Source organism: Erinaceus europaeus, chromosome 6 (genome assembly GCF_950295315.1).
Source record: "Erinaceus europaeus chromosome 6, mEriEur2.1, whole genome shotgun sequence".
Classification (NCBI taxonomy): Eukaryota; Metazoa; Chordata; class Mammalia; order Eulipotyphla; family Erinaceidae; genus Erinaceus; species Erinaceus europaeus.
The window spans coordinates 37,130,291-37,147,107 of NC_080167.1; the positions used below are offsets into that span (position 1 = coordinate 37,130,291).

At 36.2% G+C, this 16,817-nt stretch overlaps 1 protein-coding gene across 1 annotated transcript in view; it reads left to right on the plus strand.

Annotated features, from left to right (window-relative positions):
• The window catches only part of FMN2 (formin 2), a 357,233-nt gene that overhangs the window by 162,906 nt on the left and 177,510 nt on the right, over positions 1 to 16,817 (plus strand). Inside the window, exon 7 of the mRNA XM_060192033.1 lies at positions 9,672 to 9,759. Coding sequence (XP_060048016.1) covers positions 9,672 to 9,759 — 88 coding nt within the window. The remainder of the gene's footprint in view (positions 1 to 9,671; positions 9,760 to 16,817) is intronic.

Genomic DNA, 16,817 nt, shown 5'->3' on the forward strand with positions numbered 1-16,817 from the left:
GGAATGCTATTGAATGCCTGTGAGGCTGGCCACCTTGCCCTTAGACTTAACATTAATCAGAGTAGGGGAAGGTGATAATATAAATAAAACTGCAGCCCTCCTTGTTTGTTTGGGTAGACTGCAAAAACTGATAATCTGCTCTGCAAAATCCCATACAAGCATTCATTCATCTTGGGTATAGACTAGTTAATGTTTAAGATGTTTACTGTTTTCATGAAATAGTTTTCAAATGGTACAGGGAAGTCCCATAATTTTTAAATTTTAATTGGATATTGAAATTTATAAATGACCTTATCTTTCCACAGTAACAGAATTGAATACAGCTGAAAATGGTGATATGACTAACTTCACAAATTGGCTAGGGGTTGGTTGTTAATCAGTTTGGAGGTTGACCTCTCATGATTTTCTTTTATCTACCTGGTGATTTTCTACCTGGTGATGGCTTTACCACTCCATGGTTTTGGAAAATAAAGCTAGGCAAAAATAGAGAGACTTGGGAAGTAAGAAATAATGACAATACCGAAGAAGGCAGCTGGGTTGCAACTTGGGTGATGCCCTTGACATAGTAGGTGCACTATCCCAGTGAACTATTTGATAGTCTAATTTTCTCTTTTCTTTTTTTTCTTCTGATGGAATAAGCTCAAGTGATTTTTGTAACATTGTGAAATATAATTGCTATTTATTTATTACTAAATTAATGCTATATACTGTACTTATAAAATGTGTTATATTTGAACACTCTTGTTATTTATTTGATTGTTTCAAATTATAGAAACATTAAATAAAGGTTATCAAATATATTCTATAGATAGAGTAGTTGAGATTCTTTACCAAAGGAATTTGTACAATGGTGCATTCCTATTTGTTTAAGCAAGTATTTGAATTGGAATGCATAGAGATTTCCAATTTGCCCAGAGATCAAGCATTGGTCATCTGATTCCAGAGACTTGTAACCTTTGTGTTTTCTTCCATTCTTAAGTTTATTTGGGAGGTTTAGATACCTTTTATTTTAAGTGGCTTTAAATGTCTGTAGAAATATACATTCTTGGGAGTCCGGCTGTAGCGCAGTGGGTTAAGCGCAGGTGGCGCAAAGCACAAGGACCGGCATAAGGATCCCGGTTCGAACCCGGGCTCCCCACCTGCAGGGTAGTCGCTTCACAGGTGGTGAAGCAGGTCTGCAGGTGTCTATCTTTCTCTCCTCCTCTCTGTCTTCCCCTCCTCTCTCCATTTCTCTCTGTCCTATGCAACAACGACAACAATAATAACTACAACAATAAAAAAAAAACAAGGGCAACAAAAGGGAATAAATAAATAAAATAAATATTAAAAAATATATATACATTCTTATTTTATTTGTTGGTTTGAATATACATTTTAGGAGTATAGTTAGGACTTGTTTTCCTATTTCCTATTGGATAATACACTCCTGTTACTTTCCCATTAGAGTATTCTTATCTGCTTTTTGTTTCTGTTTCTTCTTGATGGTATTAGATATCATTTGATATGTTTCGTTGTGCTCTGATAACTCTGTGAGAAGTAGCAGTTTTTTGCATTTTGTAATTCTTCTTTGGAACTTACTTTTATCTAATCTTTCTGCAGTTGGTGTTTCAAAAATTATCCTGCTCAAAAGCAGATTTGCTTTATTGGATCTCTTTATCCTTCTAGTTTCCAGAAAGAGTATGTCAAACTCTTTCAGAAGAAAGCAGTGCCTGACTAGGAACTCAGAAATAAAACCCTTGTTGTGAATCTGCATTTAGACCAGAGAGAAGTTATTATCTTACTTGTGTATGGTTTCACTAGATTGCAAGAAACTTCAAGTTATTTATTATATATACATATATAATTTTTGATGCACCAGCCTAATTATCCAGTATTTCAGCAGATATATTTATATATTGCTTTTAGAAATAATTTCAGGGAGTTAGGTGGTAGTGCAGCAGGTTAAGTGCACATGACACAAAGCACAAGAACCTGTGTAAGGATCCCGGTTCGAACCCCTGGCTCCCCACCTGCAGGGGAGTCGCTTCACAGGCAGTGAAGCAGGTCTGCAGGTGTCTGTCTTTCTCTCTTTCTCTCTCCATTTCTCTCTGTCCTATCCAACAACGACAACATCAACAATAATAACTACAACAATAAATGCATATTAAAAAAAGAAATAATTTCAAATTAACAATTGCAACATTGTTGAGTAATTACTAAAGTATGATTGTTTACATAGTAAATGAGTACTTCACATAAATTTCCCACTACATCTTGAAATAAGGTAAGTTATGTAAATTTGTATCTTTTATTTATTTTATTATATTGTATTTTTTGTCATATTTTATCATTTGTCAGTTTCTCTTTGGGCTGGTGATCTAGTTTTTTTTTCATTTTCTTTTTTTAATTTCTTCATTGGGGAATTAATGTTTTACATTCAACAGTAAATACAATAGTTTATACATGAATAATATTTACCAGTTTTCAATATAACAATACAACCCCTACTAGGACCTCTGTCATCCTTTTGGGACCTATATTCTCCCCCCCACCTACTCCAGAGTCTTTTACTTTGGTGCAATATGCCAATTCCAGTTCAGGTTCTACTTGTGTTTTCTCTTCTTACCTTGTATTTCAGCTTCTGCCTGAGTGAGATCATACTAGTTTCATCTAGTTTCTATTTTAAGGAAAGGTGGGGAGGGGTTAAGGGAGGCGGGAGGAGGGGGGAAAGAGATAGAGACGAGGAAGAAGAGGGGGATACTATAGGATCTACACTACTTTATCCTCCATAGTGTTTTTCTGGCACTGTCTATATGTGGTACTGATGCTCGAACCCAGATCTTGAAGCATGGTGACATATATGCTCTACCAGGTGAGTCATATCCTGGTTCTGCTTTTCACATCTGATTTAAGTAGAAATGGAGAATCTACATTAGATGTGGTGGTTTTATTTTATTGATGTATGTTCTAGAGCTTCCAGTTAGAAATAAATGACTTGGAAGTGAAAATTAAGACCTTTATATTTAAGAAGAAACCTAGTTGATTTTGATGTGTAACCTACAAGAGAAATCATTTTTTGAACATTGGTGGGGTAGGGCTTCTGAGATGAGCATAGTAAGTCTAGATAAAGGTCATTCATTTAATAGGCATTTGTTAAATGCTTGCAAAATAATCATCATGTATTTGGACTGGCATACACAGCACAATTGTTGCTGTCTAGTCATGTTTGTTTTTTAATGAGAATTACCCCTAAAAATTACTTTATAATGTGTACATACTAATAGGAAAATGAAGTTCTATAACTGAGGAAGAAGTTAGTCCTGATAGAATAGTGTGTGAGCTAGGTGAATGGATGATCAAGAAAAGACTTGAGAGGAATGATTCTTGAATAGTCCTATTTCAAGGAATAGTCAGAGCATGTCCCTTTGACAATAGAAAATAGAATAGAAAAAATAAGAACCTGTTTAAGAGGAATGAGATGATGGAACACTTAGGGTACTTTGGTCTGAGAGCAAAACTGGAATCCTGGTGGCAGAAGGCTCCTTCCTGCTCTATGTGTGAGGACATGATAAGAACTTATACCAGTATGGTGCTAGTAAAAGGGAGGAGAGGAAGATAAGGAGACATCAGTAGAACTTGATGTATGACTGGATAGAACAGTAGGAAGAAGAATGACTCTGAAGTTCTCATATTGATGACTGGCTAGAATGAGAAGGTATCACTGACTCAGATACCAGGGTTGTAAAGTAGAACTTGTTGGACAAAAGGTATGAATGTCTTCATCTTCCTGGTCTGGTCTTTTGTGCAATGTCTAGCAGAATGCTTGTGGTTAGTGGATATATTAGTTTAAATATTGGTCCGGCTAACTTTATTGTGAATTAAAAAGAGTTATAAAGTTAATTTCTTTCATGGAAGAGCCTGGCCAAGTAAGTGTACAGAATAAATGTATGTGAATCCTACCAGTTTGCCCAGAAATTAATTCCCAAGTTCTATTGTTGACTCACTGCCCCAGATAAAGATATGAACTGTGGATGTCTCTAGCCTATAAGTTCCTGAGAGAAGAGAAGGGGAAATAGAGATTCATTTTGAGGTTCTGCTTTATTACCCCTTTGCATTTAATTGCCCATAACTGGTCATATGGTTACACTTAGGCATAAAACTGGCTGTGAAAAATGCTGTTTTGGCTGACTATCATATGTCCAGCTAAAACTAAGAAATTCATCTCTTAAAACAATTATGAGAATTTTGTAATAAATTCATAAATATATATGGCACAGAAATCTAAAGATGCTTAGTACTTGGTCATGTTGAGATGGAGGAAGGTAGACCTAGGAGGTGGCTAAGGACAAATAATTGTACCATAGAACTGTGAGATAATACACTCTGATGGGTATACTTATTAGACTGTTTAGAAAAGCTTATAGATAAAATAAGAGAAGCACTTGAGAGATGTTTACAGATTGGTTGCTAGGAAGTGGAAAAGAGGGAAACCCCAGGAAATAATTGAGAAATTACTATCTGAAAAAAACATTAAAAAATACTGTTTTTGAAACAGGAAGAGAGGCTTAGTACTGTGGAAAGGATAATAAGAGGACACAATAGGCCAGGTGGTAGTGCAGCGGGTTAAGCGCATATGGTGCAAAGTGCAAGGACTGACCAAAGGATCCTGGTTTGAGCCCTGGTTGGAGCCCCCAGCTCTCCACCTATAGGGGGGTTGCTTCACAAGCGATGAAGCAGGTCTGCAGGTGTCTTTCTTTCTCTCCCCCTCTGTCTTCCCCTCCTTTCTCGATTAATCTCTGTTCTATCCTATGGCAATAACAATAACAACAACGATAAACGGCAAAGGCAACAAAAGGGGAAAAATAGCCTCCAGGAGCAGTGGATTTGTAGTGCAGGCACCGAGCCCCAGCAATAATCAAATAAAATATGTATGAGAAGAGAGAACTGATAATAGAACAGGACAAAACATTTTAGTTAGAATTTATTGCTTGCCAATATTAGATTCCCTCCAAAACATCAGATGAACTGGACTAATCTTATAGCTAAAATATAGTCTATTACAGTTGGAAACTGATTAGAGGACATGTTCTATATATTTAAGTCCATGAAAATGTAGATAGTATGTATTGTCTGGTTCATTCTATTTTGACTCTAAAATTGGTATTTAAAGATAAACCACTAAGCCCTTAACAGAATGCCTTGTCAATGACAAAAAATTAATAATTAAACAGTGAAAATCAATTAAATATATCCACTTAACACAGTAATCATTCAGATAAAAAATGTTCATTTCAAATTCATTGTAGTTATGCAGTCTTATTATGTTAGTTTTCTGAAATTATGTAAAGATATATTTATATTTATGAGAGGATCAGAGTAGCACTCACTTTATATCATCCCAGGGGCCTCATGCATGCAAGTTAAACACCTACTTGTTGTAGACCCATCTTCCTAGCTGTCTAGCAGTTTTGACTCTGACCGCATGTATGAAAAACTGGATTTATCTTGTTCCATATTCTAATGTTATCTATGTTTATATAGATGTGTCATTGGTTTTGTAGAATATTAGTGATAAGATTTTGCAAGCAATGAAAAACTGTTTTGAGCCTTTAACAATTGTATGGAATTTCATGGGTTTAAGGACTATTCAGAGATTTGTTAGCTCAAAGTTGACAAATTTATAAGAAAAAGTAAACAAATATATTATTTTTGACAAAACATTTAAAGTATTTAATAGTTCTCAGCCATCATTTACTGAAGTACATACACTGTTTCCTAGTAACATAAGAGTGGTATGGCAATTTTTGTGTATGGAGTCAATACTATTATCATTCAGATGAGAAAATTGAGGGCTTTTCTTTGATATATTTTATTTATCTTTAAGAAAGAAAGATATAGAGCAAAAGATACAGAGAGACTAGAGCTCTCTGACTAGTAGTGGTGCTAGGATTGAACCTGGGACCTCAGAGTCTAAGGCATGAAAGTGTTTTACATAATCATTCTGCTGTCTCCCCAGCATAGAAAATTAAAGTTTAAAATGTTGGAGTAGCTTTTGTAGAAAACTCATAAAACAGAATTGTAGTAGATACTTAGATCCTTATAATTTGTGGACCAGGAGCACAAGTGCCACCAGAAAGAAGCTGTTTTAAGTCAAGAGTCTCAGCTCATTTTAGATTTAGGAATCAAAATCTGTGTTTTAAATAGATCCCAGATGATTCATGTACTTATAATTTTTTTTTATTTTTTGAAAGATTTATTTCATTTTTGAGAGAGACCAGGACACTGTTCAACTATAGCATATAGTAGTTCCTAGGATGAATGTGGAACTATCTCTGGGGCCTCAGACATGTAGATATGATTTGCTACTCTTCTATCTACAAGACCGTTCCTGTGAACTGCAATATCTAGAAACTACTGCTTTATTTTAGAATTCCCTTTCATAATCCCATCACAGCTTGCTTTCCAAGGCTCCATGATAAAATATTTATTAAGGGCTGGGGAGACAGCATAATAGTTTTACAAAAGACTTTCATGCCTGAAACTCCAAGGTCTCAGGCTCAGTTCCTAGTACCATCATAAACCAGAGCTGAGCAGTGGCATTCCTGTCTCTGTTTCTCTGTAACTTCTCACATTAAAATAAAATAAATGAAATGTCTTTTAATACAATATATATGAATATATATTTATTAAGAATATTAGCTCAGGGTTGAGGGAGACAGCAGAATGGTTATACAAAAAAATCCCCAGCACCATCATAAGCTGGAGCTGAGCAGTGCTCTGGTGAAAATAACTAAGAAAATAAAATAAATTAGCTCAACCCTGACTACATGGAGGAAACTCCAATGCTGAAATATTTTCTCTCTCTCTTTCTCTCTTTCCTTTATCTTTATCTGATAAGATGTGTCCAGGCTGCTCTAGAGAAAACAGAAATTACTAGTTGATTTGTTATAGATAGGTTCAAAATAATCCTTTGTTTCTGGTTTTCTAGTTTCAAATTTGCTAATTTCACATTTTCTACTTTTCTGTTGTGTGTTCTCTAATCATCTTGTAAGAGTCAAATTTTGTCTCTTTATTAAATCTATGGTCACTGGATTCTAAAGATGTTCTAGTTTCATAATTTCAAGTTTCTGTTACCCAAGTGTCTAAGGAATACACTGTGGCCATAGTTCCTACATAAACATTTAATTACTCTAGGAAATTATGGAACAAACCCTTTTTAGATATTCTGCTTTCCTGTTTGACTCTGGAAGGTCATGGCTAACTGTTATTCACATGTATAACCGTAGCCATTTAAATATATAGTTTGTGATCCAATTTATTTTACTTTTGACAGAAAAAAATAAGCTTGAGCTATAAACTGTGACATAATCTATGTGACCTTTTTAAATGGGGACTTCAGGGGGCCAGGCAGTGGTACACTCCGTTAAGCACACATAGTACAGTGAGCATAGACCCAGGTTGAAACCCCCAATCCCTACGTGCAGGGGCAAAGCTTCATAAATGGTGAAGCACTGCTATACATGCATTTCTTTCTTTTTCCATCTATGCCTCCCTCTTTCTGAATTTCTCTGTCTGTATCCAATAAAATAAATAAGGAAATATTTTTTTTAATGAACTTAGATTAAGACTAAGCTGACATGGCTAGATGGTGGCACACTTGGTTGAGTGCATACATTACCATGCACTAGGACCTGGGTTCAAGTTCTGAGTCCCCACCTGTTGTAGGGAAGCAGTGCTGCAGGTTATCTCTTTCTCTCTCTCCAACTCCCTCCCTGCTCCCCCTTCCCCCTTTCCTATCAAATTCTCTGTCTATAATCAATAAAGAAAGAAAATATTGAAAAGTTAATAAATAGGGGCCATGCAGTGGTGCACCTTTGCATACATACATCGGTGTTCAAGTATCTAAGTTCAAACCTTTGGTCCCCACCTGCAGGGGGATAGCTTCATAGGTACTGAAGCAGTACTACAGGTTTTTTTTCTCTTTCTCTCTCCCTTTGTCTCCCCCTTTCTCTCAATTTATCTCTGTTCCTATCCAGTAAATAAATGATAAGAACAAGAAAGAAACTTGCAAACACTGACAGTTTCAGAGATGATACTTGCCTGTTAGTGTGGAGAATGGACAGGAAGAGATGAGATAGACATTGGATTCAAATATATAGAAAAATTACAAATGATAAATAAATAATAATAAATAATAAGAATTATTTCAAACTTTGTTAATGCTGTTGTATCAAAATACCGAACAAAAGTGAGGATTTAGATTATATTTTTAGAGTGAAACTTTTTAAACTTTTTTTTTTCAACCAGAGCACTGTTCAGCTCTGGCTTATGGTGGTGTGGGGGATTGAACCTGGGACTTTGGAGCCTCAGGCATGAGGGTCTGTTTGCATAACCATTATGCTATCTACCCTCCGCCCCTAGAGTGAAACTTTTAACATGATTGATTTTGGCCATTTTGAATGGATATTTATGTGGTTGATTAATTGGAACTATCAGGAAAACAGGACCTTGCAGAAATAAGGATACTTCTAAAGGCTATTTGTTAGTCTGGTGTGTATCTCTACAGAGGAGAAACTACATATATTTCATAAAGAGAGTAAGGTACTGGGAATGGAACTCTAGAATGTGCCAGTATTTAAGATTAAATAAGAACAATTACAACACCCAACATGAACTGGCCGGCACCCTGAAATAATTTTTGTAAGAGACTTTTCAACATGGCAGCACTAAAGGCTTTTGAATTCAAAAGTGCCTATTGCAATTCAATAAAGACAGAGAGAAACTGAGACAGAATGGGGAGATAGAGGGAGAGAGAAAGAGAGACACCTGTAATACTGTTTCACTGCTTGGGAAGCTTTCTTCTACATGTGAGAAATGGGTACTTGAACCCTGGTTCTTCTGCATGACAACATATCCACCCAACCAGGTGCACCACTACCCAGTCCCCCATGCCACTAAATCTTTACTTTACAAAAGTAGTCATTTAAACTTCTCAGTAAGGATCCTGGTTCATGATGGTAGAAAAGGATTTACATTGAGAGGAGAGTGTTCTGCAGATATCTATCATGAAGAAATGAAATCATACTCATATATCACCAACTGTATTGTAAAACAAAACAATTCAAAACAGACAAGCAAACAAAACCTAGAGGAGGAATATCAAATTATTATTATATAGAAATCAAACTAATTTCACAAAGGAAATTTTACTTTTTGTCAGATCAGATTATTTCCTTTTTCTTCTTCTTAAATGCCTTTTCTTAATTTTGTTTCTGTTTCTGCTGTTGCTGGGAATTAACTGCCCTAGGACTTATTCTTCAGGTAGAGAGAGAGAGAGAGAGAGAGAGAGAAAGGGATGGCACTACAGCACTAAAACTTCCTCTAATGTGGCTAGGGCCAGGTTTGAACTATGTTACACACATGGCACACCAGGCACAGAGTCCAAAGTGAGCTATTTTTTTGGCCCCAGAACAGATTCTTGAAAGATTGAAAGATAAATAGCATGGCATCAAAACTGACAGTGAATACTTGGTGAATTTTGAAGATACATAGAAAATGCTCTTTAAAAATGCTCTTTTTAGAAAAGTTTCAAGTATTTTAAATGATTTTAGATTATATAACTAGAACTATAAATGACATTATTAGCATACGCTCATGTTCAAATTAACATTTCCACTTTCTTTCTTGAGCAGGTTGTCAAGTTATTAAGCAACAAAAGATCCCAAGCTGTTGGAATATTAATGTCTAGTCTCCATTTAGATATGAAAGATATACAACATGGTAAGTATAAAAATAAACATTCAACTCTTGAATACTAATATTTAGGCTGAAGATGTTGAGATTAAATTATTTTGGATTAGGAGTTACTATATATATTAAGCTTAGTATATTTTCTGTAAGTGCTATCCAACATTTTCCCATGATTGTTTCTGAAAAGGGATACTATTAATTTGTCTTTTCTTGTTATATTTATATCTTGCTAAGACACTACTCCTCATGTGACAAGTCACATATATACTTTGCATTAATACATTTTTAATTGGTAACACATATTAGTTTCATTGTGTTCTGTAATAAATTAGACAATAAAAAGGGTGTTTGTTTCTTGATGGTATGCCAAAGCAACTAATTACACTGATGAGACTCTGATTTTTAATTTTTCACTTTATAAGGAAATGGATTTGAAGCTAAATTTTTCTAATAGATCACCATCAGCCAGTATAGTTGTTGCAGGGAATATTGTTTTAAGTTTTTTTTATGATTAAAGTTGACAAATAATACACTGGATTATCAATGCAGATACTAAATGAAAATTTACAGCAAAACTGTTCAGTAGACTGAATTAACAGTTTTTTTCTCACTTGTTCTTAAGTTAATACACATGTGATGGTATGTGCTTTCTTAATCCTTCTTTTATATTAATTTATTTTTAATATTTTATCTATCTAGTGACCAGAAAGTCAGGAGGAGAGAGGTAGAGAACCAGAGCATTACCCTGATACATTGTCTGCCAGGGATCAAACTAGGAACCTTATGCTTGAAAGAGGTGCTGAAAGAAACACTAAAGAAAAATTAAATTAATTAATTAAAAAGTATTTATTTTTAAAGGTGAAAAACTGATTTTTTTGTTTTGTTTTTTAAAACAACTATAGTGTAAATCCCTGGGGCTTTCCAAATTTTACATACAGAGAACAAATTACTTTCATATTAACCATCAAAGATACTTTCAGATTATTCTTTCCCACTTATTATTTATAATCTAGACACATTAGAGCATTTGCTATTTCATATGTTTTGCTTTAATTTGTATCTTTCATCAAACTTATGAAATATTCTTGTTTGAAATTATTGTGATATTTCTTACTTTCTACATGATTTCAGTGTCAAAATTGTAATATTTGACTCCTGCCCTACAGTTGACAGGTATTCCTGTGGCATGTCTTCCTATAACATTTATGTTAAAAGATATTGCCCAAGGGTGAATACAGAAATTAAATTTAAATTTACACTTTTTTAAGCTGCCCATAACTCTTGAGTAGATATAAAGCAGATTGAATTATTCAGTGGAATGCCAGTTAACCTATTAAAGAAATATAACACAGACCTTATAAATCTTGAAAATATTTTACTGGCTTTCTCATTCACCCCTTTATGAATGTGGATTCTATTTGTTAGGCTGAAAACATTGTGAGGAGTAATTCATAAATAGCACAAACTTTGTGTGCCCTGTCGATTGATGAGTAACTCTTAATCACAGTTTAAGCTTTTATTAAACTGTTTTGATGGTGAGGAGACTTCCACAGACCAAAGCATTGGGGGTTGTAGTCATAGAATGGGACGCCAGGGCTGGCGCCTTGAAGTACTTGGTGTTTCTAAAGCTGGCAGATGCAGCCCAGTTAAGTCACAGAATGAAATCTGAAAATAATGATATGGTCCTTTTCTTCAGTCAAATATTCAGCCCGAGTTGAGTTAATAATGAGAACCTTATGAACAAAGGAGTCCGCCTAACATCTGTGTCTGTGGTAAAGCCAGCAAAAGTTCATTGAAAATTTGCTAGCTTAACATGCAACACTAACAATAACATAGCATGAATGTCAGTAGTTGAAGGGTCACACAGAATTATGCATAAACTTTATCCTATTAGGATGTGAAATAATTGCTACACATGGTTTTCTAAAAAACACTCCCTATAAAATCTAAAGAGTCAAGTGGCATGCCTTTCAGTGAATAATGTTCTGTTCTGCCTCAATATGTTATTTGGAATCATGATTTACTTGTGTGAGTCCCATGTGGCCTCTAGAATAAACTTGACTTTTATCAGAATATGCCGCCACTGAGAAATCCACAGAAGTATAAACATCATTGAGTATGGATATAGAAGTTGTTGCAGAATTTATCCAGAGCCCTAGGGTAATCTTATATGCAAAAGTATACTAAGGCCTTTTAGTGTTTAAGTTTCTTTGTTAAGGCCATGCTTCTTTTTTCCTGGGATAGACCAGACGTGATCCCAGTCCTCTTTTCTCACTGGTCTTATTTTTTTAATTAAGTGTGTTGATTCTTCACATTTGTGCTTTCCTACTATTAGTGTCAGTCTCTAAAGAAATACATGGTTTTCACACATGGCAGTTTGTGTACTTTACCTGGTACGCCACCTTCAAGATCCCTGAAAGTCTATTTCTGTGTAGTTTTTCTATGTATTATTGTGGCTGCTATTCATATCAGGATGATGGAAATGTTTTTTCTTCTTATTGGACCTGCTCCTAGACAGTTTTAATCTCCCTCTCAAGAATTGACTATGAAAATAAAGAACTGTAAAATTCTAAAAAAAAAAAAAGAAACATATATATATAGGAGTCAGGCGGTAGCACAGTGGGTTAAGCGCAGGTGGTGCGAAGTGCAAGGACTGGCATTAAGGATCTGGGCTCAAGCCCCCCGGGTCTCCAGCTGCAGGGGAGTCACTTCACAGGTGGTGAAGCAGGTCTGCAGGTGTCGATCTTTCTCTCCCCCTCTCTATCTTCCCCTCCTCTCTCCATTTTCTCTGTCCTATACAACAATGATGACATCAATAACAACAGCAATAAAACAACAAGGGCAACAAAAGGAAATAAAAATAATAAAAAGAATTAAAAATATATATATATATTATAAAAAGAAACCCTATAGGATTATTTTTCTTTCTGTCAAAACTCTAGAAAAGCTTAAACTTGTGTTTACTTTGTAACATTTCTATTTTAAAGTACTCTGATAAAATAATGAATAAGTATATTTAGATTAGATTATAGTTGCCAAAGTTTTAATTGTACTTTTATTACTATATACTTAGCATTATTTTTTGACTTGGTATTGCACCTATGATAATTTCTTTTTTAATATTTATTTATTTATTTATTCCCTTTTGTTTCCCTTGATGTTTTATTGTTGTAGTAGTTATTATTGTTGTCGTCATTGTTGGATAGAACAGAGTGAAATGGAGAGAGAAGGGGAAGACAGAGGGGGAGAGAAAGATAGACACCTACAGACCTGCTTCACTGCATGTGAAGTGACACCCCTATAGGTGGGGAGCTGGGGGACTGAACCAGCATCCTTTCGCCTGTCCTTGCGCTTTGCGCCACCTGCACTTAAGCCGTTGCACTATCGCTTGACTCCCTCACCTATGATATTTTCAACAGTGACACATGTAGAGTGCTGTTTCATACCAGGTCAAAGGATAATGGGGTGGGTTTCACTGTCGTGTGTGTGTGGTTGTGTGTGGTTGTGTGTGTGTGTGTGTGTGTGTGTGTGTGTGTGTGTGTGTTTAGAGCTTACACTGAAGGTTGAGCTACAGTTCACAATCTATCCAGTATGTTCTAAATTCTCCTGCAGGTTATAACTTTTTTTTTTCTCCATGATTAAGTAATACTGTATTGTGCTTCTTTGGAAAAAAAATCCCTCTTCAGTGGCATAAAAAAATATAAAGTATAGAATGGATGCATTTTTCTTTTTTTAATTGTTATTAATTTGTTTATAAAATAAAAAATACTAAGAAGACCATAGGATAAGAGGGGTACAGTTGTACAGAATTTCCACCACCAGAGTTCTGTATCCTATCCCCTCCCTTGAAAGCTTTCCTGTTCTTTAGAATTTTCTCTAGTTTGTCTTTGCAGTTGGAGGCATTCTATGTTTAGAAGCTACTTAAATCAGGCACTGCTAACTGTACCTCTATTGCAGGAGTTTGATTTTCTCTGTAAGTTCAATTATTGTCAAGATTCTGTAGAAATTTTACTTAGGTAGTTTAATTTTCTCCTCCTGTCACAGTGAAGCTGTTAATAGAAATGTCAGATTTGTTGAACTAGGAAATTTTATTCTGTTTGTAATTTAATTTTATTTTTTAATATCCATTTTTTATTGTAGTTGTTGTTGTTATTGATGTCATCACTGTTAAATAGGACAGAGAGAAATGGAGAGAGGAGGGGAAGACAATGAAGGGGAGAGAAAGATAGACACCTGCAAACCGGCTTCACACCTGTGAAGCAATGCCCCTGCAGGTAGGGAGCTGGGGGCTTGAACTGGGATCCTTATGCTGGTCTTTATGCTTCACGCCACATGTGCTTAACCCACTGCACTACGGCCTGACCCCAAGAAATTTTATTCTTAGAATAAAAGAAAAAAAAGTCTGAACTAAAATTTTTTTTATTATCTCTTTCCTCTTGTTTAAACATGGTAATTTCTAGAATGTCAGTTCTTTGATGCTTTTAAAAAATTTTACTATGAGTTTTTTTTTTAATTTTTTATTTAAGAAGGGATTAATGAACAAAACCATAAGGTAGGAGGGGTACAACTCCACACAATTCCCACCACCCAATCTCCATAGCTTTCCCATTCTCTATCCCTCTGGGAGCATGGACCCAGGGTCATTGAGGATTGCAGAAGGTAGAAGGTCTGGCTTCTGTAATTGCTTCCCTGCTGAACATGGGCGTTGACTGGTCGGTCCATACTCCCAGTCTGCCTCTCTCTTTCCCTAGTAGGGTGGGTCTCTGGGGAAGTTGAGCTCCAGGACACATTGGTGGGGTCTTCAATCCAGGGAAGCCTGGCCAGCATCCTGGTGGCATCTGGAACCTGGTGATTGAAAAGAGAGTTAACATACGAAGCGAAACAAATTGTTGAGAAATCATGGACCCAAAGCTTGGAATAGTGGAGAGGAAGTGTTAGGGAGGTACTCACTGCAAACTCTAGTGTACTTCTGCTTTCAGGTATATATTTTGCAGTAGTTTATGGATACGTGTGAACATAAGCTCTCTCTCACAGAAACTGGTATATATCTAGGTTATGGGACTTTGTTAGAAAGTGAACCACCTGAGATGAAATTAGAGTGTACTATAAAAGGAAAGGTCTCACCCGAGTAATGAAGCTGAAGGGTTGTCATTCCACACATGAAGTCTCTGGACACAGTCTGAGGTGAAGCATGTTGAGGTGGCAATCGTTGCGTTGGTTAGGTTGTGATCGGCGGATGCAATATTATTTGGTATGAATTGGGAGACGCATACGGGAAAGTGGGCCCTGTCCAAGGGTTCCAGGACTGGGGGAAGTAGGGGCTCTATAGTGGAGATGTGAGGTTCCTGCTGTCTTAGGGTTCAAAAAGACAATCGATAGTTAATGTTATCATCACATTATTTGGTAATTGGGTTAACTTTGAAAAGTCCTTTTGTTATGGTTTGCTGTACAGTATCCAGTATCTTGTATATAGCTGTGCTATTGGATGCTTCTAATCTACTTGGTCTAGGCTTTTGAGAGAGTCCACATATCAAATACACAGACTATATATTGAAAAGATTCAGTTTGTGTTTTGAGAAACTTTGAGACATAAAACTGATTTTCCCCCTCTCATATTAATTAACTACTAAATTTATATGTCTACATTTTGCTAGGAGTGTACATAAACACCATTCCCACCACCAAAAGACTGTGACCCATCTCTCCCACCCACTCCCACCCCCCACTGGCCCAGAAAACTGCATGTCTACCCCTCACCACAGGGTTTTTACTTTGGTGCCCTACTTACAATTTGATCAGGTCCTGCTTTTAGTTTCCCTTTCAGATCTTCTTCCTCAACTTCTGTTGATGAGTGGGATCATCCCATACTCATCTTTATCTTTCTGACTTAATTCACTTAACATAATTCCTTCTAGCTCTGTCCAAGATGGGTCAGAGAAGGTAGGTTCATTGTTCTTGATAGGTGCATAATATTCCATTGTGTATATATACCACAGCTTTCTCAGCCAATCATCTGTTGTTGGGCACCTGGGTTGCTTCCAGGTTTTAGCTATTATTAGTTGTGCTGCTATGAACATAGGAGTACACACCTCTTTTTGGTTGGGTGTTATGGAGCCCTTGGGGTATAACCCCAGGAGAGGAATTACTGGATCATATGGAAGGTCCATGTCTAGCCTTCTGAGAGGTTTCCAGACTGCTCTCCACAGAGGCTGTACCAATTTACATTCCCACCAGCAATGTAAAAGGGTTCCTCTGTCCCCACATCATCTCCAGCATTTCTTGCTGTAGTCCTTTTTGATGTATGCCATTCTTACTGGAGTGAGGTGGTATCTTAGTGTTGTCTTAATTTGCATTTCTCTGACAATCAGTGACCTAGAGCAGTTTTTCATATGATTGTTAGCCTTTTGGATCTCCTCTGAGGTGAATGTTTTGTTCATTTCCTCTGCCCATTTTTGGATGGGGTCATTTGCTTTTTTGGTGCTAAGTTTGCTGAGCTCTTTATATATTTTGGTGATTAGTTTCTTGTCTGATGTCTGGCATGTGAAGAGCAGAAGCTTTTCAATTTGATGTAGTCCCATTGGTTTGTTTCTGCTTTAGTCTTCCTTGCAATTGGGTTTGATTCATCAAAGATGTCCTTGAGGTGTAGGTGGGAAAGTGTTTTACCAATGTTTTCCTCTAAGTATTTGATTGTTTCTGGTCTGATATCTAGGTCTTTGATCCATTTGGAGTTGATTTTTGTTTCTGGTGAGATAAAGTGGTTCAAATTCATTCTTCTGCATGTTACAACCAGTTTTCCCAGCACCATTTATTGAAGAGAGCCTCCTTTTTCTATTTAATCCTTTGGGCCCCCTTATCAAAGATTAGATGTCTATAAGTGTGGAGATTTATTTCTGGGCTTTCAATTCTGTTCCACTGGTCTGTGTGCCTATTTTTGTTCCAGTACCATGCTGTTTTGATGATGATGATGGCTTTATAATATAGTTTAAGGTCTGGGAGTGTGATGCCTCCATTTCTGTTTCTTTTCCTTAAGATGGTTTTGGCAATTCTAGGTGTTTTCAGGTTCCAGATAAATGATTGTAGTGTTTGTT